General features: G+C 43.1%; 2 protein-coding genes across 2 annotated transcripts; one reads left to right on the top strand and one right to left on the bottom strand.

Annotated features, from left to right (window-relative positions):
- Positions 1 to 46: 46 nt before the first annotated feature.
- Positions 47 to 4,737, top strand: LOC139770692 (dynein regulatory complex subunit 7). Its single transcript, XM_071702810.1, has 2 exons — positions 47 to 1,981; positions 4,591 to 4,737. Exons 1-2 carry the CDS (start codon positions 1,634 to 1,636, stop codon positions 4,735 to 4,737), a joined length of 495 nt encoding a protein of 164 aa, XP_071558911.1. The 5' UTR covers positions 47 to 1,633.
- On the bottom strand, positions 2,792 to 9,392 carry Dan (uncharacterized). Its single transcript, XM_071702803.1, has 2 exons — positions 8,468 to 9,392; positions 2,792 to 7,455 (listed from the first exon to the last, which is right to left on the bottom strand). Exon 2 carries the CDS (start codon positions 6,519 to 6,521, stop codon positions 5,262 to 5,264), a length of 1,260 nt encoding a protein of 419 aa, XP_071558904.1. The 5' UTR covers positions 6,522 to 7,455; positions 8,468 to 9,392; the 3' UTR covers positions 2,792 to 5,261.
- Positions 9,393 to 20,706: the final 11,314 nt, after the last annotated feature.

Raw genomic sequence — 20,706 nt, 5'->3', positions numbered from 1 at the left:
AAGGCTTCGGTGTCGCGATACCATCGAGAGTTTCCCGTGTTTAACGAATTTTCTCCAACTCTTCCTCGTTCTATCCCTGAAGCGATGAAATAATTTCGAATTTCGTTTTTACGTTGAATAATATCGCGATTAGTTTGTCTTTCGCCGGCGAGAAATTGTCGGGATTATTTCGCAAAGTATTCGTTTGTGAGTACTCTTTACTCACGAGTACTCACAAACGAATACTTTGCGAATACGAGTCGTGAGTATTCGCTTATATAAAAGGCTTATATGTTCTCCAAGAGAATCATTGGTCTTAGATAAATGACTTTACTCAGAATCGAGAATCGCGCGCATGTTAATAGAACGAATGTAATAGAACTTAATTATTGATCATTAGATTTAAATAAACTATAATAAAGAAACTATAAATCGATCTAAAAGAGATGAAGAAATGGAAAGACCGATGATGGATAACACAACATGCTAGTTACCTTCTGCAATATATGTCTGTTCCCGTTTTATCATGAAGCGGTCAACGCAAATGTTTTAAAAATCTTTATTATCCACATCGTTTTAACAATTTGATAATATTTGAGGCAGCTTCCTTCCTATACCGACGCGAGTAAATGAACGACAAGTAAATGGAACATCGATCAGTACGATTCTACCTACAGCCAGTAATTTCAGAAGTTAAACGCGGTTCCGTCGAAATGGAGACGGAGGGGATACGCATACAAAAGAGAAGCCAGGTTGTATGCAATCAACGTAGCGCCCCAAGTGGCACCTCTTTTGTATGAGTACCTCCTTCATCTCTCCCGTTTCAACGAGCTAGGCTGCATCTCATTTCTGGCATCAGTGCCTGCAGCTTCACGTGACGACATTATCGATTTCACACAATTAGATTCAACATTTGAGATGATTTCTTCTCTATCGACATCAAGTTTAAACAAATAATCGAAGATTTTTGTGTTCTGTATATAATAATTATTAAAATAAAAGCCTTCTCTCCTTTCTCGGGTTTTCAAACAATACATATATCTCTGCCACAAATAAAGCTTGCAAGTCCTTTACCTGTGATGACTGATGACAATACAGATTTCACACTTTCAGACTTGCTCTACCTATACCTAAAGCGTCATCCTCTCTCTGTTACCACTATGTAAACAGAACACCGAAACTTTTCATTCTATTAAAATAATCATTAAAATAAAAAACATTTTCCACTTCTCGCGTGAAGAGATCTCGAACCAAAAAACCTCAAGTTTTTCTTTGAATTGAGATCTTCAAATGTCTGTGAGTGTTTTTCGCCAAAAAAAAGCCAGCTTCCCGTAAAGATCTTTACCAAAAAATACTCACCTTTACTCGTAAATAAATATCCATTTTAAAAGCTTCCGATAAGTATTCAATGCTTCTATTATCCGCATTCCACTTGATGCTGCCACCTACGGTACTTTCCCATGAGACCGTGACACCACGGCGTGATACACTTGCCGCTTGCCGCATCGCGTTGCCGTAGCGACCGTGGCTTGTTTGCATGTCGATGCGAATTCGAATCGCGGTATCGTAATCGTGCTAATAAACATTCGCGGTCGGTCGGTTGGTCAAACGCGCATTTTCACACCCCACGTCGGACAATCGAATTACCATCGCAATGAACGACGTCGTGACGAGTCACGAATTTGACGATCTCCGTTCGTCGCTGTCGGGTGAACATCCAGGGGATGGGAAACAGGGAAAAGGGAAACCCGTTCGTACCGTCGTCGAGGAGATCCTGCGGCGAGTGCAACGCGAATTGTGTCTGATCAAGTTATGTTGGCCGGATGTATCGACAATCACGGAGGATCTCTATGCGCGATCACTTCCGGACAGTTATCGTTGCGTCAGCGACAAGGAGCGACTGCTGCTGTGGTACGCGGAGAACTTCCGCCGGCAGATCCATGCGAAATACGCGAATCGCCGACCGTTATTGTTGGCCTGCGAGAACGAATGTCGTGTACAAGTGGGTAAAATTTAATCTCGAAAGAGCAATATCTCAATTCTTATTTAATAATACCGGCCTCTCGATGTAAATCAATGTAATAAAAGCAAAGTCTTCGTTTCTATCTTAATTATTGCATACATCTTATGTTAATTGAGCCAAATTATTTCCCTTCTTTCTTCTTCAAATTAGTAGGACCCGATAAATCGTGCAATACCGGTTATAGAAGGTAAAAAGCAGGGCATATTAATTGAGAATTTATTTTATAAAAGCTGCGTGTTTTGTAACTACTTTGTTTGTCGAGAATTTTGCAAAGCAACTTGATTCTTTGTATTTGCAATTGACAAATACTATAAGTAAAGATTGTTACAGGAAGAATGTAATAAGTCTGGCCAATGGAACGCAAAATCAGCTGATTGAAAAGTCAGCTGTTTGTAATATCAGCTGATCGCAACATCAGCTGATCATACGTCCTATACTATTGTATAGTTAAAATATGTGAAATCACATGGTATTAGAAAAAGTTGTTTGAAATGCCATTAAAAGTTCCTCTAGACAATTTGTAATTCGTGATAGAATTTAGAGTATAAATTTCATATATAATTTTTATGCTGTATAATGCAAGAAACAATTGAGGGGAAATTGAAATACATTTATCTATCAAATATATATTAAGATATATAGTATGTACATGCATCATTATAGATGACGTATTAGGAAATAGAATTTTGATAATATTTAATTTAGCATGTCACTCATTAATTTTTATTAAAAATAATAAGAACTTACATAGCTTTCTAAGGATTAATGGATCTTAAATATTAAGACAAATAATTTTTACATTTTTATCTTTATTTTGTGTATTTTTTTTTCTTTTTAATTTGCTCTTAAATTCCGTACAAAGTTATCGTTCATTTTACAAAAATTAAAGTCAGAAATAAAATGTCTATACCGACCGCAATCAAATATCATCATTAAAATACGAGAAATTCGTATGCTTAAATTGTCCTAATTAAGTTTCGCTCAATTTCTTATAATAGTCCGCAATTTCTTATAATAACGAAAACTTATACGTGAACGCTGATTACAAAATTCCATGCAATACAAAATTGGAAACTGTTACTGGAGTTGTCGGGCGTACATTCGGAAGATAGACGCAAAACCGAGAGGAGAGATTTCGCGTTAAGCGCGATTTGTGTTGCGCGGTTAAAATTGTGTCAATAATATATCTCGGTAAAGAGTCTTTACGTGCAATAATCATTTTGCATAAAAAGATATATCCAATGATTTAAGATTCGCTTTGCACTTGCCTCTCCAGCTTCTCGTACTTTAATATGACAAATTTTACTAATATGATAAAAATAAAAAATATTTTGAAAAACATTAGAAACAAAATATCGAACTACATATCTAAAAAATCCAAAGATGTTTTTGAAAATATTACTAAAAATCGGTTTTTAATTGCGTCACTTGTGCAATTTTATAAGTCTCTCACATCGTTGTGATTACATTTTGTACGCGCTTTTACAACAGTTTTACACGTCAGTACTGAATGAGATAATCGCGTATGAAGTAACGCGATAGATTCGAATATTTTTACAATAAATCGCCTATACCAATTAGCACATAAGTGCAAGATTCAGTCTTATTTGTAAGTCACAGCTCGACTGTATTCCTTTGGTATATGAATTTTCATATTTACATCATAAAATTATATCCTTAAAACTATATTATACAATATTACGCTACATGATTTAATTAATAGAGTATTAATCGTATGTCCAGCATTAGCGTTTTAGCTAAATAAAGATAAAAATAGAGAAAAAATTACTTAAAAATATAAAGGGGAAAGGGGGTAGCCTCGGCCATTGGAAAAAATTAAACTTTCCGTGTGTTTACTATCAGTGTTAACTAACCGCACGTGTCTAGTGGGACACAAATGAGTGCAGAAAGAACAAAACACTGATAGTAAACACACGGAAAGTTTAATTTTTTTCAATGGCCGAGACTACCCCTTTTTCCCCTACATAAAAGTTAAGAAAAAATATAAAAAAGAAATTAATTTTTTATTTTTTAGACATTTTCAAGAAATTTTGAATTTTTAAAATATTTTTTGCATTTCATTTTTAAATTTTTTAAAAATATTTTTTCTTGTTTTTTAAATGTTTTTTTTTTATTTTTCTCATGTTATTAAAATTTGTCATGTTAGAGTCGGAAAACTGGAAAAGGAAATACAACGCGAATATACAAAATACTAATGCCGTACACAGGATTGCTACCGTATTAACTAAATATGATATTCAACTATTACTATTAATTTATTGTAAAAACATTCGCAGTATGTATAAAGGAATGTGCAACTAATTTTTAAAACTTTTTGAATTTTTGTTTTTCGTTTTGGTTATGTAACAGAAGAAAAGAAAATTTCTCTATCATGTATCTTCATACGCGATCATTTCACAGAAACAGTTGTACGTAATACGGCTTGAATGTACGTAAATGTTTGACTTAATTCCCAATTTTTAATTAATACGATAAAGTAATAGAAATATTTAATAATACAAAAGAGGAACGCAAAAAATATATCTTACGCTGCGACAACTAGAATGGATCTTTTCTACTTTGCGTAGAAATTTGTATCTACCAATATGAAACGAAGTACGTTGCCGTATCCGGAACTATACACGTGGCGTGGATGTGTAAAATTCATCAGTGATCACATCGAATATCAGCCATTAGACGAAGCTTTTACTATGGTAAGTCAACAAACCTTCTAAGGTTTAATCCAATCTAAGATTTTCTTTTATACGTTTCCTCTTTCAATTTCTTTATCATAGCGCGCAATCCGGGTTATATCCATGCCAATGTCGTCTTAATTTGAAACAAAACCTGATCCTTTTGAAAATAATAAATTTTCAAACATAAAAGTAACTACCCTAAGAGGTAGAAAAATATAGGAAAAGGTGCACCTGCGGGAGCTCTGAACATCGCGTCCGCGTTTCGTCAAACACATTCTGCAAGACGCTAATAAAACAAGGAGGAATGAAGTAATAAATGGCGGATCCGTCATATCTATACTAATATATATAATATGTACATACAGGATTATACAGATCCGCTATTTATTGTCCCATTCCTTGTGCACCGCGTACGCAAACGCTTTCTCATATACACATATACAAATGTACACACAGTCACACACATATTTACCTACATACATGTACATATAATTTTGTACAATTCTTTCTATACAAAAATTAATTTATAAGTTATTCACACGTCACTTTCTCCGTTGTTTCAGCTAGCTCGTACCGTTACTCTTTTCCTTTGGCTCAATTTCCTTCGATTCCGCCCGTTTCGACATATTCGACATGTTTTTTAAAATATCCCTTATCTGAATCACTTGGCGGAAGGTACAGATGGCAGATCCATATTTTTGTAACCAATCTGCGAATTTAGTACCGTACTCTAACACGACAGCAAATTCCGGCGGAAGGGAGTTTTCAGATGTTTCGTTGTCAACATGATCGACATTATTATTGTTATTGTTCATCGCATTATTGGCTAGTATTTCTGCAATACTACACTCTGGCTGTCCGACACCTGGTTGTCGTAGTTGAAGTAATATGTCATTAAGTTTTTTACAGTCTTTGGACGATTTTGAATTATTCGCCACACTGCCGTTGCTCGCCGATGTTGATGGCATAGGGGAGGCACGATTGTTCGTCGGTTGGGAGATGCTTCCGGACGGTTTCTCCGCATTCGGTGATTGATTGTTTTGTCTCCTCGCTGTGACTCTCGGCGGTATCTCCGCAGTTGGTGCAATTCCATGAGTGTTGTACCTTCTTTTGCCGTTAATTACCGCATTGCCAGTAGGCAACATATTCCCCATTGACATCGCCATCGTGCTACCCATCGCACCGTTGTTCCTATGCAAACTCTCAAGAAAATTCACGGCAGGCGCTATGTATGCGGAGTGAGGAGAAGAAGAAGCACCTCTCATAATTGCGGCTAGAGTCTTCTCATCGGTCAGCGAGAGCATATTATAGAGAAATGTATTAGTTAACAATGGATTTATATCACTGACTAAAGGTGTTCGAGCCGATGTCGACATGTTATTCATGTTATTCATGTTAAGTGCAGCGGCAGCGGCAACGGATGTCAAATTGTTATCCATTTTTGGTCGCTTTGGCGCTGGCCCGGCGGCCTCAAGCTCCTCGTTGACTCTCTCTGCAACTCCACAAGTCGACATTCCCATTGTGTTTTGGGTTGGCGTTGACCGTGACGAGGATCCCGCTCGACTATTATCGCTGTTCTCCGAACTGGACGTCAAAATATGATCGTAGGTCCCCGTAGTTCTTACATTATTTAATTGAGCGCGGATTTTGTCTTCCGCCTTACACCATCCGCGTAAAGTCGATTCGGGCACACCGATATCACGTGCCACAGCCGCTTTGGATTCTCCAGCGTGGACTCTGCCGATAGCATCCATTTTTTCTTGTGGCGTCATTGCTCTCATCGGTCGCTTGCCCGCGGATCTCGATGATTCGTTCCGCGGCATCGTTTGTCTGGACGATTGACTCGTACTAGGACCAGGATCGCTGACGTTTAGAGTATCGTATCCTGACAAGTTGTAATTTGGACGATAGCTTAAACTATGCTGTCGACGCTCGCGAGTTTGTTGTCTACGATCCCTCCGATCCGTAGCTCCCCCCGCTTCAGGGGAGAGATCCACGGCGGCTTCTTGTGAATGATCCAGGTTGCTGTCAAGAGTTCTTCGCAATGACGTTAGACTCCGTCACCCGGATTTCGCGTTCGTTGATCCACTTGCCCTCTTCACTCGATAACTCGAACAATTTTTAGACCATTCGCACCATTCAACTTAGTCTATTCTCGGATCGCGCGTAAGAATACATAAAAAAGACATTTAAATTATGCGTTCGTTTTGAGATCGACACATGCACACTAAGTTTCTCTCCGGACGATGAACGCGAAGATGACTGGCACGGATGCGGAGATGAAAACGGAACGATCCGTACGCTGCGCTGCCGGTGCGGCGTGTGGCGCCGATTCGTATCTCGCACAGTAGTAAATAATACTGTGTGTAAACGCGGTTACGCCGTCGCAGCCGGTCGGGGGAGTAGTAGTACTCGTTCCTCCTCCGTGGTGGAATAGCACATGCGCTCACAGAGAGTAATAAAGAACTTTTTTATGAATGAAACAACTCGGTCGGTCGGTCGGGCGGCTACAACCACCACCTCTTCTCTCTTTCTCTCTCTCTCGCTCTCTCTCACTTCTTCTCCCCTCCTACGCGTTCTCCTGCCCTCCGTCGAAGCAAGGCTCTGCTGCCGCTGGCTGCTCTACACCTTACCGCTTCACCGCTCCACCGCTGCTCTTCTCCCGTTGACGGCGCTAGCGCGAGTAAAACGAAGCGTGTTCGTGCTCCCCGGCGCTCCTCTCCGCTCCACGGTTGCGACTGCACCAGCCAATCCGCACTGCGCGCGGGAAACGATATTATTGTTGTACCACGCGGAATCGCATGGTTGGGGTGGTAGTCGGAGCGTGAGCGAGATAGACGAAACGGGTGAAATGGAGACGGCGATAGGCACATACGTTCCGGCACGAGAGATCGCGCACCGGCCCGAAGATCAGTTTTCGCCGGCGCGCTCGTCGTCGTTGTCCGAGAACGCCTGTTTTGATTCGCGAGATTCGCGAACGCGACGCGTCGCGACCGCGTAATACCCCGCGATGCGCGTCGTCCGTTCCGCGGGCTTCGTCTGGCTTCGCGTTCTTTCTCTGCGTTCGCAACGTCCAAGTTCCTCGTCGCCTAGTCGCGTCGTTCGCGAGCGAGATTGAGCACGATCGCGAACAAAAGGAGGAAAACACACCGATTACGCCGCGTTCTCGCGTCGTCCCGGATACGATTGACTTGACTATCGCGGGGATGCGACTGACTATCATGAGCGCGATTGATTTGACTATTACCGGCGCGATTTACTTGCTCTGGGAAAAATAAAGACGGAAATAATTCACTTTGGCGCCTACGATTACGCGTAACTAAAAATCGCGTAATTAGCTATTCTATCTATTTCAAAGATTTTTAAGTTATCCTATTCTCTCAATTCTCTCAATTAGTTCTGTCCATATTCAGTTACGCAAAAATAATTTTCACTTAAGGGGCACTAACCAAAATGTTAATTAGAGTTACGATATCCAAATAATTTGATTATCTAAAATCGTGGGCCCCAAAGTGGGTTATATTTTTCCCAGAGTGACTGCTGTGGGCGCGATTGACTTGACTATCACGGGCGCGATTGACTTAACTAGCACGGGCACGATTGACTTGACTGCCGCGGGCGCGATTGACTTGACTATCGCGGGCGCGATTGACTTGACTATCGCGGGCGCGATTGACTTGACCGCGAGGGAAAGCGCGGGCTAAAAACTCGTAACACCCTTAACGCGCGATCCACACTCCGACTCCAAAATAATAAAATTGTCACTCACCACTCCAAGTGTCCACCGTCGAAGGGATTAACTCGTGCTGACTCCTCGCCGATCGTATGTTTAAATTGTGTATCCCACGAGATTGCCAATGCACTCCGGCACTGCGTCGACTTTGGCTGCCCTTTGGCAAGACTCAAACTGAGACTGACTCCGATATGTCCGCTATGCGAACTATCACTACCCTCTCACAATACTACCGGTATCTCGTACTACCGCGTACACTCGCCTCCTCATGTCGCAGCCGAACACGAAGCGCAACTAAACGCAGCGAACTCCGTGTCTGCTGTCGAGGCGGTCGACTGGTCAGCGAGCCTCCCCTCCATCTCCTGCTGCGCGCTACGTCAGGATACATTTTGCGCGCATTCCCACTCTTCTCACCAACGGCGCGAGGAACCGTCCCTCCCCTGCCTTCGCGTTCGCGAATTGTCTCCCTTCCTGTGCCCTTCGTCGGACCGTTTTCGGCCTCTTTTCTCTCTGTCACTTGACCCATCGACAATGACGAGGAGAAGGATCTCGCTGTTCGACTCTGCGACGAGAGTGTCCGTGGATTCTTTACCCTATAGACTCAGAAATCGTCCGGACCCAAAGAGATTGAAATGATTAAAAAAAAAAAAATAAACTCGTAAATCGGAGAAATTTTTCTCTCCCGATTCTACTCTACATTATATCTCTTTTTGTTATTAGCAGCATTTATTAATTATTTAACGCACAAAATGATTCCAGCTCGAATCTGCCCACAATTATATTTACATTATATTTAAGAGTTTTTAGATAGATCAATCAACCGTTTTAAATAATATTTTGAAATTGTCGAGGCAGTTTCGTAAGTCACGCATTGTACGCGAAAAGAACGAGAAACGCGTGTCCGTCGGCACGAAACGGACCACTCTCATGCTTTGGGTACATAGAAAATTACATAAGAAAATTCCGTAATATTTATAACATTTGCCGAGGTTTGCCGGTCTTTTGTACGAGATATGAAAGCTCAACAGAGAGAGAGAAAGAGAGAGAGGGTCAGAGGATGTCGGATGCAGCAAAACCCTTAAATCCTTCCCGCCACCTCCGCCAGCAATCCCCGAGGGAGAGCCGGATTTACGAGCGCGCGGCCTAAAATCCGTACGAGCATTCGACGCGGAGTTACACCGGGCGCGGCGCGGCGCAGCGCGGCCAGGCGCGGCAAGGCGAGGCGAGGCGAGGCGAGACCGGGCGAGGCGCGGTAAGGAGAACTCGCTCTCGCGATAATTCGCGGGTAAATTTACCGCGAGTAACCGTCGCGCGCGCACGAACGCGAATACGCGACAAGTGTGTACCTGTACGCGCCCCGATATCCCGCGGCCTCGTCGGCGATACACGCGCGAGGACCGACCGCATTTCGTCACGTATGCCGGCTCGTTTTTCACCGCGCGATGGTAGCGCGGAGAAAGAGAAAGAGAGCGAGAGAGAGAGAAAGAGAGAGAGAGGCGTCCTACTCTCGATAATTATCGCTGTCCCCGCGCACGTTTAGGATTTCAGAGCTCCAACTTTGCTAGAATCTCGGATGAAAGCGTATCGCGGCGATGACGAGCACGAGGACGACCGCGTGCGCCTTTTTCAGACGTCCTTGGGGTCTATTATTATTGTTATTATTCTGATGACAGTATTTATTAAACCTATAAATAACGTCTTAAAAAAGAGAGCTCTAAAAAAAAACGATATTTTGTGTGTGTGTGTGTGCGCGCGTAACATGTACATAAAAGTTTGGAGTCTGTATGCTAGCGGTAGAAAGCAACGGCGAAAATTTTCGTGTGTTTATCTGATACGAATAAAAGGTACGAACAAGCTAAGAGGCTATCGCGAGTAATCGATCGATTTGGAGTTCACCAAAGATAACAGAATTGTAACGCCAGGCGAGATTATAATTAGTCAAATCACATTAAAAGCATCAGTTGGATACTGTTGGAACACGGACGGGTAACTTTCAAATTAAATTGCGGATGTCCGAACACGGAATCGATGATTTCTCCCGTGAAATAGCGCCGTAATAAGACATTTGATAAACAACAGTGTTGTCGGGGAAAGAGAGACAGAACTAATGCTTTTTGATAAACCTGTGATATACATAGTCTAACGTCCACATGAGTGACATTTCGGCACTTGGATACAACAGTCAGTGACTTAGCGGTGTCGCGTTGAAACTAATTCGCATGGAAAGGAATTTTCTCTTTTCAGCGGCAGAGCCGCGACGCCGCTCGTATCTCGAGCGCGGTCCGCGTATATCGCGGAGAGCAGCTGACCCCAGTCCGGGCGTGAAATATATGCGCGGCGGCTATGGCGTTGCTAAGAGCGCGGCAGCAACAAAAATATGATTTCGCGGATAAGGCGCACTGGTCGTCGCCGTCGGCGCGGCGCGGCTTCGATCTACGATTAACGAATCTGAGTCTCGCGCGTGCCAATACCGCGCGTTCCAACACCGCGCGTCGCGACCGGCGCGAGGAAGCGCTCGCGATGGCGGAAGGGGGGGAGGGAGGAGTCGATGGGCGGAAGGGGGGATGATGGGGGCGATGGGCAACAAGGCGACGACGACGCCGAGAGGAAAATCGATCGATGGCGTCCCGGTGTTATAGGACGACGAAGGCGCGCACGCACACACGTGCACACGTACACGCGACACTTTGCACACGCCGCCGTCGCGGATAAACGCGGGTAGACGCGAGCAGACTGGGCCCCGCGCCTTCCACGACTCTACCGTGGAACGCGAGCCGGGTATAAAACCCGTACAATTAATTTTCACCTGCTTCCTTCGGAGCGAACGGAGCCGAGGAGCGGAGCGGTGTCGGGTCTCGCTCGTCGTCGTCCGGTCCGCCTGTTTCTCGCGGAAGGATGTATACACGCGAGCGTGAGCGCGAAAACGCGCCGCGGGCTCACGTGTGTACGTGCGAGACTCGCGGCGCGTGAGCGTTGCGTGAACGTTTGCATGTGCGTGTACGTGCGCGGGCGCGTGTGTACGTGTATACACGGCCACGCCGGGCTATTTGCGCGACATGTGTGCCGTCGCGTCGCGTCGCGTCGCGTCGCGGCCTGAGTTAACGGTCGCTCGCTATCGTTCCTCCGAGGCGACGGTGCGATGCCGCTGGCCGCACGATAATATCGATAAACGGCTCTCCTGCTCTTTCGCCCTGGCGTCTTATCGTCGCCGATGCCTCGTTGACTTCGTTCGGATTGTTTGCCAAAAGTACTGACGAGACGTTCGCCCTTTAATGATCGTGATAATAACGTAGCAATTAATTGGGAAAGATGTTCGCGCTAATGATTAAATGGGCAATTTGTTAATGACATGTCATCTACGTCGATCCACCTTTAAAGAACCCTTGAAATTCTTGTAAAATCTATTATTCGAAGTAAAAGGGAAGTATATGTGCATTTCGGTTTTTAAATAATAAAAGCTCCCACAAGCATCGTAAGAGCACGTTATCTCAATTCGATCTTATTTAAGAATAAAGTTGCCTATTCTTGTTTCTCCTTACCTATCCTCCCTCGTGTTCCCGATTTCCATCTACAAGCTTGTAAAGTATAAAGTTATTCGCTGCATATCGATCAATGAAACGCACATAGTGCATAGATAATCCGTAAAAAAAAATAATAATAAACGTGTATCTGTCATCGCCGGCTATTTGTCGTTTTCGGAAGCTTCGACGAAGACGAATGTCAGTGTCACGTTCAGCTCGGTTAAACTCAAACCTGCGCGAAAACGGTACGACGAGTGCGAGGGAAGGAGAAAGAAAGCTTAGATAGGAGCGATAAGATAGGAGAGAACAAGAAAGGAGATAGAGTTAGACAGAAGAGGAGAGTTAAGTTCATTCATAAAAAAGAAAATTATTACGAGCGGCGGAGGAGCGCGACTCCCGCAAAGTGAATGATACCTCCTGCTACTCTTACTTCTCTGCCTCCCCCGTTCACCGACCCCCCCGGCTCCTGAACGGCGATTACCCCCACCGTTTTGCCCTGCGCCGTCCTTGCAACCGTGAAAGATCTCTCGTGATAAACCTCGATTCTCTCTCTTCCTTCTGCGAATTATTTCTCTCTCTCTCTCTCTCTCTCTCTCTCTCTCTCCCTCTCTCCCTCCCTCACCCCTCTTTTCTCCCTTCTTTCTCTTTCTCTCTTTCTCTCTTTCTCTTCCCCTCGAGTTGTCGGCGCGCTGATAGGAAATCCCGCGAAACTTCGACCTCGTCTCTCGTCCCGTAACTTCTTCGAATAACATCGGAATTAATACCCGCCAGAAGAGCACCGGCTGCTACTGTAACTCGGAAAGACTCACGGACGATATATCGAATACAACTCGATATAACGGACTGGGGAAGCAAGCGTTTGCTAACCTGCGCACCAGAAGTGGCTAACCATCCTCGACCCGTTGACCCCTAAAGTTTGCAAAGCGAGAATTCACATTTCGTGAATGGAGTGACTCATGAATGTATATCCCAGTGACTCTCACCTTGCGCCGCCATCCATTCCGTACGTTTGTTCACGCATTGCATTCATCGAAACACGTATAAGCCGTTATTGCGTCACTAGCTAATCTGAGGTTCGATTAATGGATACGATTTAATGCACGGGTAGGTGAACGTATGATTTAATATACAGGCTGTCCCGTAAATGATAGCGCCAGTTAACGAACCTAATAAGCCCACGCGCAAAATAAGTATTTTCCCACATAAAAGTGAAAACGAGAGAAAAATGGAAATTTTTTTTTTTTATTTAAGATACTGTTTTCGAGAAAATCGATTTTTTTTAAATTGAAAAATACTGTCTCTTGTGGCTAACTTATTAAACTTGAATAACATTTCGCTTATCGAACTCGTTTCAACTATCGGAATATGCACGAGAACTCTATTTTAGGATTTTATTCAATAAAACTAAAAATGAGCTATGTATTTTGTATACTTTGAATAAATTGTGCTATTTGAAATTATATTCTTTTTCCAGGGAATATTCTATTCAATCATTAGGTGGCTACAGTTGAGATGCACCACGTGTTCTAAAAAGATCGTCGAAATCTATTCCAACTCAAAGATAAGACTTAATCTCGATACTGTACAAATAATACATCCCAATTATGATGTAACTTCAGAGAGGGAAATATCTACCAAATCCGGAAGACCGCACAATATCGGTCGACATATCGGAGGGCAATTACGTTCTATCGTATGAAGCCGTCCGTTAATCGTTAGGCCCGGACATCCCTCTCTCGGCCTTTCGTGGGCCGTCCTTAATCGAGCGAGAGCCCTTCGGGCGCACGATTTCGAAATTTCTAACCGATGAAAAAGGAAATCGATGTAGTCCCTCTTCCCCTTGTTCCCTTTCGGTGACATATCGTCGTACTTCGTCCTTCGGCTCCCTGGACACGCAACTGACCTGAATCGCGACGGGAAACGAGCGCCACACTCAAAGAAATCCCAATCTATCGGCACAACAAAAAATCGCAGGAAGAAAAATAAACAGGCAAAAAGGAACAATTTCTTTTCAATAGAAGAAACAGGCAATGTAAAATTTTAACCTCGCGCACAGGTTGACATTTTTAAGTGTATACACGTTGCGGTTTCTGTTGCTTTTCCTGTGCGGAAAATGCACAGAAAGAGGAAGAGGGATAAGGCTGTAAGGACCAGGTATATCGACGGAACAGCAGGGGTCTCCGTGGAAATTTACCAGAGCGCAAGTTACGGCAACTTGCCTGTGGCTCGTTGGAGAGAAGCTTCCTTGGTTCGGTACAACCTCCTTCGCATCCCTCCATATACACCGCTGCGCGGCTTTCGCATCCGCGGCTAAGAGCAAAGGGGCGCCAAGGGTTCGGGTCCGTCGTCGGGTGGCGGCGGAGGCACCGTAGGGTAGGTAAGAGGGATGAGGAACGGGCGGACAGGGAGGAGGGGGAGGAGGTAGTCACAGCCTGGAGGGTCGTGAAGAGGCGGATGGCAAAGGGGGACAGCGAGGGGGAAAGGGTCGGCGGGAGACGGACGGGATGGGGGGGGGGGACGCAACGGTATACGCGTCGAGGGTCGGTTGAGGGAATGCCGAAGGGGGGTTGCGGGGAGACGAGCGCGGCTGGGGCGACGAGCGAGTCGCGGACCACGTCGAAGTAGGTCGTCTCGCTTTCTCTCTCGCCATCGTTTCATCTTCTTCCTCTCACTTCCTTCGCTTCCCCGTGTTTTCTTCGTCCCTGTTTCTATCCCGATCTCTCTCTCTCTCTTGTTTCTGTCTCTCTCCCTTCCTCCCTCTCGCGTTTCCTCGCGCCTCTATCTCTTTCTGTCCCTGCTATCACGTTCTCTCTCTCCCGCGTTCTCTCGCTATCGTTCTCTTCGGTGCGCGCGGTGTATTCCGCGGTAAACGGCCAGGCCTGGTCGGCGGACCCTCGCATGGCCTGCAGCTGTCTCCTAACCCCTCGCACCTCCCCGTTACCCCTTATCCATCGGCTTTCCTGTCTCCCGTCTCTCTTCCATTTTCGGTACTGATCTTCCTTTTTCTCCGTCGCTCTCTCTACGCCGCGGATTCTCTCTTCGCGCCGCGCTCCCACCGCGTGTTCTTCGCCACCCTACACACCCTACGAGGTGGAAAGGAGGAAGAGAGGAAAGAGGAAGAACGGCGAACGAAGCCGAGACGGAGGGACAGAGAGGGACTCTGCCATCCTATGTACTAGATATCAGGGCTGAGAGCGAAGGTATAGGGAGAGAAGCGAGGGAGAGCCGACGGCTTTTGCGAGAGAGCGAAAGAGCGAGAGGGAAGACAATCCACCCTGGTGTAAATACATAGTTCCGCGTGGCATGGTTCATCTTGGCGCGATACCAGCCCGACACGAGCTGGGCACGAGGTACGACGTACGACAGACATTGGTCAACTTACTTAAAATTATGGTCGATTTCGAATAAACGATTTTATGGTGATTTTGCCTATTTTTTTATATTCCACAAAGCCTTTCATTTGAGCGCCGTTAACAGATTACTTCTCATCTTCAGGTTTCGGACCTGCTGTTACATGGAGCACAAAAATATAAAAGACTTTTCGACAGGAATAAAATTACAAACGATTCATAGAAATACCTGAGAAACTTTTTGTGTGAAGTAAGTTAGTTATTAATAATACTATTATAGCTTGCACTCTGCAAGTTTCTCATATATTTCTACGAATCTTTTGTAATTTTTTTCTTGTCGAAAAGTCTTTTATATGTCTGAGTCTCCATGTAACAACAGATTTGAAACCTGATGATGAAAAGTAATCTGCACTCTGCAAGCTATTATTGGTAATATATTTTACGTTAACTGAAATTAAACACATTACTTGTTGCTTTCAAATATCTCATAATGAAAAGTTATTTTTTATGAAAAAGGTGAATATAATATTAAGATCCAAAAATCGATTTATAGATAAATACGTACGAGTCAATATAAACTACAATATGATTTCTCAGTTTATGCCAAAGAATAATAGACGACGGAGAATCGACATTTGTTTGCCGTAAAATAAAGATAAAATAAAACGATACATTTGCGCTATGATTTGCGTTGCGTGTAAATGCTATGTACATATGTATCTTGACATGCATAACGTCTTACAGGATAATCATTGTAAGATCTCTTAGATCAAGAAAGAAACATCGAATATTATTGTATCGTCAATAATGAAACTCGCGATAGAAACCTTTACTCAACCTTTATTTTCGTGTGGAATGTGTCCTTTCGTGCTCCGGAAGTACGATTTAAGCGATGTATAGGCGGCGCCTCAATAACACGCCGCGTGGAATAAATTAGACGAACGGGAGACTGTATAAATCCACGATGAAACCAGCAACATTCCGCTTTGCAGCCTTCCAACATACTGTTGAATACATCGTTCGCGATAAAAGATACCTGAGCTTGCGATCGAGATCACTATCGTTACCGTAATGCCAAAGTGTTTTATGACACGTTCTTCGTTTACGAGCGCGAGAATTCCCCGAACTACACGAGTAGCTTTTTTTGCGCGACTGAAGTAAAAACGTCAAGAAAAAAAGGGCAAGATTTCAACAAAAAAAAGATAGGAATTTTTTCTGTCAGCTTTGCAAATTTATTACACGTCTAGAAATTACATTTTGTCGCGGAACGGTTTAGCGAGCACAAAAACTGTTCGATGATTTAGTGATAATTCACAGACTTAACCCTTAATCTATTTCAGTCTATATTTCTATGCTCATTCATGTTGCTAGAAACGTCTTCAGAAATTAATGCTTTTGGACAACTTAATATTAATTAGTGGCAATTTTTCTAATACTATTATATTGTTCAGTCTTTTCTCTACTCGTTTCATATATAATTTTTTTTAAATTTGGTTGATTAGACCAAGAGTTATACGCAATCAAAGTTGTGAGATTCCTATACAGAGAGCCATGGACAGTGTAGCTTCAAATAGTTGAGATTTGCAGTGTAACGTAACCTTTTAGAGTTTCTCTGAACTAAACTATACATTAAAATAATATTAATAAATGGTATTTCTAGTTTCGAATTTTCTTACAGATTACGATGGTATAAGAATAACAAGATTAATGCGGAAGAGCATTTTACTTCCTGATATTTTCAAAACCGATAAAGTCTCTTTAGCTTGGTTTTAAAGATTGTCAAATCTAATTCTTAATTTATTTACACGAGTACTCTAAAAAAAAGCTAGTACTCTTAAAAAAAAACGTAAAGCTTTGAAGAAAATTTTAATGTTTTTGAACTCACGCTGCAATTTAATTCCTCAATTGAGATCGAGCTGCAAAGGTAATTTACATTATTCTAGGGTATCGCCAAGGCCAGGTTTGAGTTTCGAACAGTCGCGTCGCGATCGATTACGCAGATGTCAATTAAATCGCTCCGCTCAATTAGGTAACGGTGTTATTATCAAATTAATCGGTACGTGCCTTTTGTTTGCCGCCCTCAATCGGAGATCTCGCGTTACTTAATGGCTCCCGTTTCATCCCTTATGATAAAGCCATTACGGATGCTCGGAGCGTTGTACTGTGTATCCGTGTTTGAGCGCGCGCTGTGTGTGTGTGCGCGCGCGCATATTTCCATGTATGCGCTCGGTTGTATAGTCGTATATCAGAAAGCCAGCCGGAGTTATAGAAGCGGGTCGATCCTATCTTTCTGCTCGGGGTGGCGACGCACTGCAACAAGTGCACGACGATAGCTAGCTACATTGAGATTCGGTCTGTTCGGGCTCAATTCCATTCATCGTCGAAACAGTTCCCGACCAGATGCTTTAACGATCGGCACTCGGCCCAAAACACAAATTATCGAGTTAACTGTATGCCCCCGCCTTTCCACCAGAGGCTCGTGCCCTCCGCCTCCTTCTATCCCCTCCTCCTCCTCCTCCGCCTCCTCCTCCTCCTCCACGTGCACAACGTGCGAAGAGTCGCAAAGTAATTTTAATTAGATCGCACGAGCCCCAGTAATAACGACGACTATTATCCGACCGTGAGTTTCGCTTTCGTTTCACCGGCCGCCGTTACAGTCCGTTTTTATTGCGAGCTCTGTTATAGATAGCGGAAAGTACGTCGGCACTCTCCCTCCGTCTCTCTGCGCATGTATTTATGTCCGCGTGTACTACACAGGCTGTCCTTGACCCACAATACTCCGCGCGCTCATCTTTTTACTGTTATTACGTAAGCAATTAGAGATGAATGCACAGGGTGGTTGGAGAAATAACGATCAAATTATTATAAGTTTATACTTATAAATAGTGTTTTACACGTTTTTTTTTCTTTTCGGATGTATACAGATGCTCGAATCATCGACGACGATTTCGGCAGCTACGGGCTATTTAATACGAAACTGTTTATCGTTGCGAAAGTTATCTCGGGACCGACCGCATTTCTACAAACGCCGTATCCACGTGGTATTCTATCGCTGGCGGCTGGAAGTATGGGTTAGAGAGACACTCTCGGTATACGTATACACACATAAAGTAAACGCAACAAGTTTCCTTTTTATGCGGTGACCTACAGGTTATTCAAAAGGAAACTTAAACCGAGAGGGACAGTATTATTACTGCGGGAGGTCACGGGGATGGGAGAGAAACTACTTATCGGTCTTCTCCGTTCCTCTTTCGCAAACGGGGAAAGGGAATTCCACGGCGGGAGAGAGGGATCGATTTTAATGCTGCGGAGAATTAAAGAGCCGCGTCTTTATCGATCCAATGCCGAAAGCAACCCTTTCGCCAATCGACCGAGCGATGCTCCCGTAATATACTCGTTGATTTGTTATATATATATATCTCTCTCTCTCTCTCTCTCTCTCTCTCTCTCTCTCTTTTTTGTCTTGCCAAGTAACGATCGTTTCACATGGTGACAAAAATGTTCCCCTGCGACAAAGTATGATATTTAACGAAGTAACGTGGTGTCAAAGGGAGCTGTACGAGCTTGGAAAAAAAGGTATCGCGAATTATTGACAGTATCAAAGGCCGTCAAAAAATTACGCCGCGCTCTTTTCCTTCTTTTCGCGTTTTGATTTTATTCTTTACATATATATACACACGTATATATGTACATATATTTCCACACACGGAGATTTAGGACCCTAAGTTTCAGCCATTAACAATAGTCTACCGAATCTTGAAGGTCGATCCTTTGTCAACAGTCGACTGTGCTGGATATGAGACGAATAGCTTATATTTTTGGCAAGATGACAAAGACACTTAGGGTAAAACCATCAAACTCCTCTAAGAGCAAAATGCGATGTTACGAGAGCGGAAGAGAATCAGGTGGCTTACGTTTCCCGGATCCGGCAAACGTGCTGCAGGTGCATTTTGCGATATGCAAAGTTCTCTAACTCTTTCAATGTAACGTCATTATAAATATTGCTATTTTCTCCTTTTTGCATTTTTAATATCGACTATCATCGGATTCGTCATCCTAATCAAATGTATCTCTATATGATTTCAAAATCAACATTTTATTTTGAGACAAATTATAAATTAAACATATATATTATTTTCTAGAGTAAAATTATTATATTTTTAAGAAAAACCTGTTGTCAGGTTTGCTCTCGTAGCTGAAGAAACTTTTTTTAATCACTTAAATAACAAAAAGCTTAAGCCATGACAGGATGTTCGATAACAATATCTCTGTGTGAATTTTTATATTCCAACTCAGTGAACTGCGCACTGAATATTTTTCGGTCTTGCAACACGGCCCTGAGTTTTGCCAGAATAGTAAATCCACATACTTAAATCAATAATCGATTTAAATGATTTTGATTGACGCTAATTAACATCCCTATAATTAAATTGCTGTAAAGAAATTTAAAGAAATTATTGCGAAAAATATCACCTCAGCTAGAGTTTGAACCTAAAACCTGCCCCAATCCCGGCGGGGATCGTACCAATATTGGTACCAATATTGATACATGGACAAAAGAATCGAAAAGAATACGATTCGCAAAGAATAGCTTAAATGGAACAGAACTTTTTATTTACACTGTGTTCAAAATTCTAAGATTAACTAAATAATCAGAATTCAGAAATGTGATTGTTATATTTAAAAAAAAGTCTAAATAATACAAGAAGGCTCTTACGACAGAAATTGAACCTGAACCTCCCCCCCGGTGCGGGGATCGTATCACCTGAGCTAGGGTTTGAACCTGGAATCTCCCCCCAATCCGGCGGGGATCGTATCACCTCAGCTAGAGCTTGAACCTGGAACCTCTCTCCAATATGACGGGGATCGTACCAATATTCTAGGTTTAAACTCTAGCTGAGGTGATACGATCCCCACTGGGGGGTGGTTCAGGTTCAATTTCTGTCGGAAGAGCCTTCTTGTATGATTTAGACTTTTTTTTAAATATAACTATTACATTTCTGAATTCTGATTATTTAGTTAATCTTAGAATTTAGTTAATCTTCGAATTTTGAACACGGTGTAAATGGAAAGTTCTGTTTCATTTAAGCTATTCTTTGCGAATCGTATTCTTTTCGATTCTTTTGTCCACAAGGACACACTCAGGCGCTCAGGCTGCGTTCCGATATTCACTGTCAGTACTGCCTGAAAATTTGTAGTATACGTGACGTAAACTATAGATTTTTAACACTGGCATTGAATATCGGGACGCAGTTCACATAAAATCTGCTTGACCTTGCACTCTCGCTATAATTCTTAGCTTCTTTGTTTCATCTTTACTTTTTCTCAGGTAAAATTAGTAAAATTTGACATCTGTCGCTTGACGCAGTGGGATTAACGTCGCTCTCGAACAAAACAGGATTAA

The sequence above is a fragment of the Temnothorax nylanderi genome, unplaced genomic scaffold (assembly GCF_030848795.1).
Source record: "Temnothorax nylanderi isolate EJ_2023f unplaced genomic scaffold, tnyl_v1.0 TNYL_tig0031_pilon, whole genome shotgun sequence".
In the NCBI taxonomy this organism is placed as follows: Eukaryota; Metazoa; Arthropoda; class Insecta; order Hymenoptera; family Formicidae; genus Temnothorax; species Temnothorax nylanderi.
Note: the sequence above shows the minus strand (reverse complement) of the source record. Positions and strands in the feature narration are given on the sequence as shown.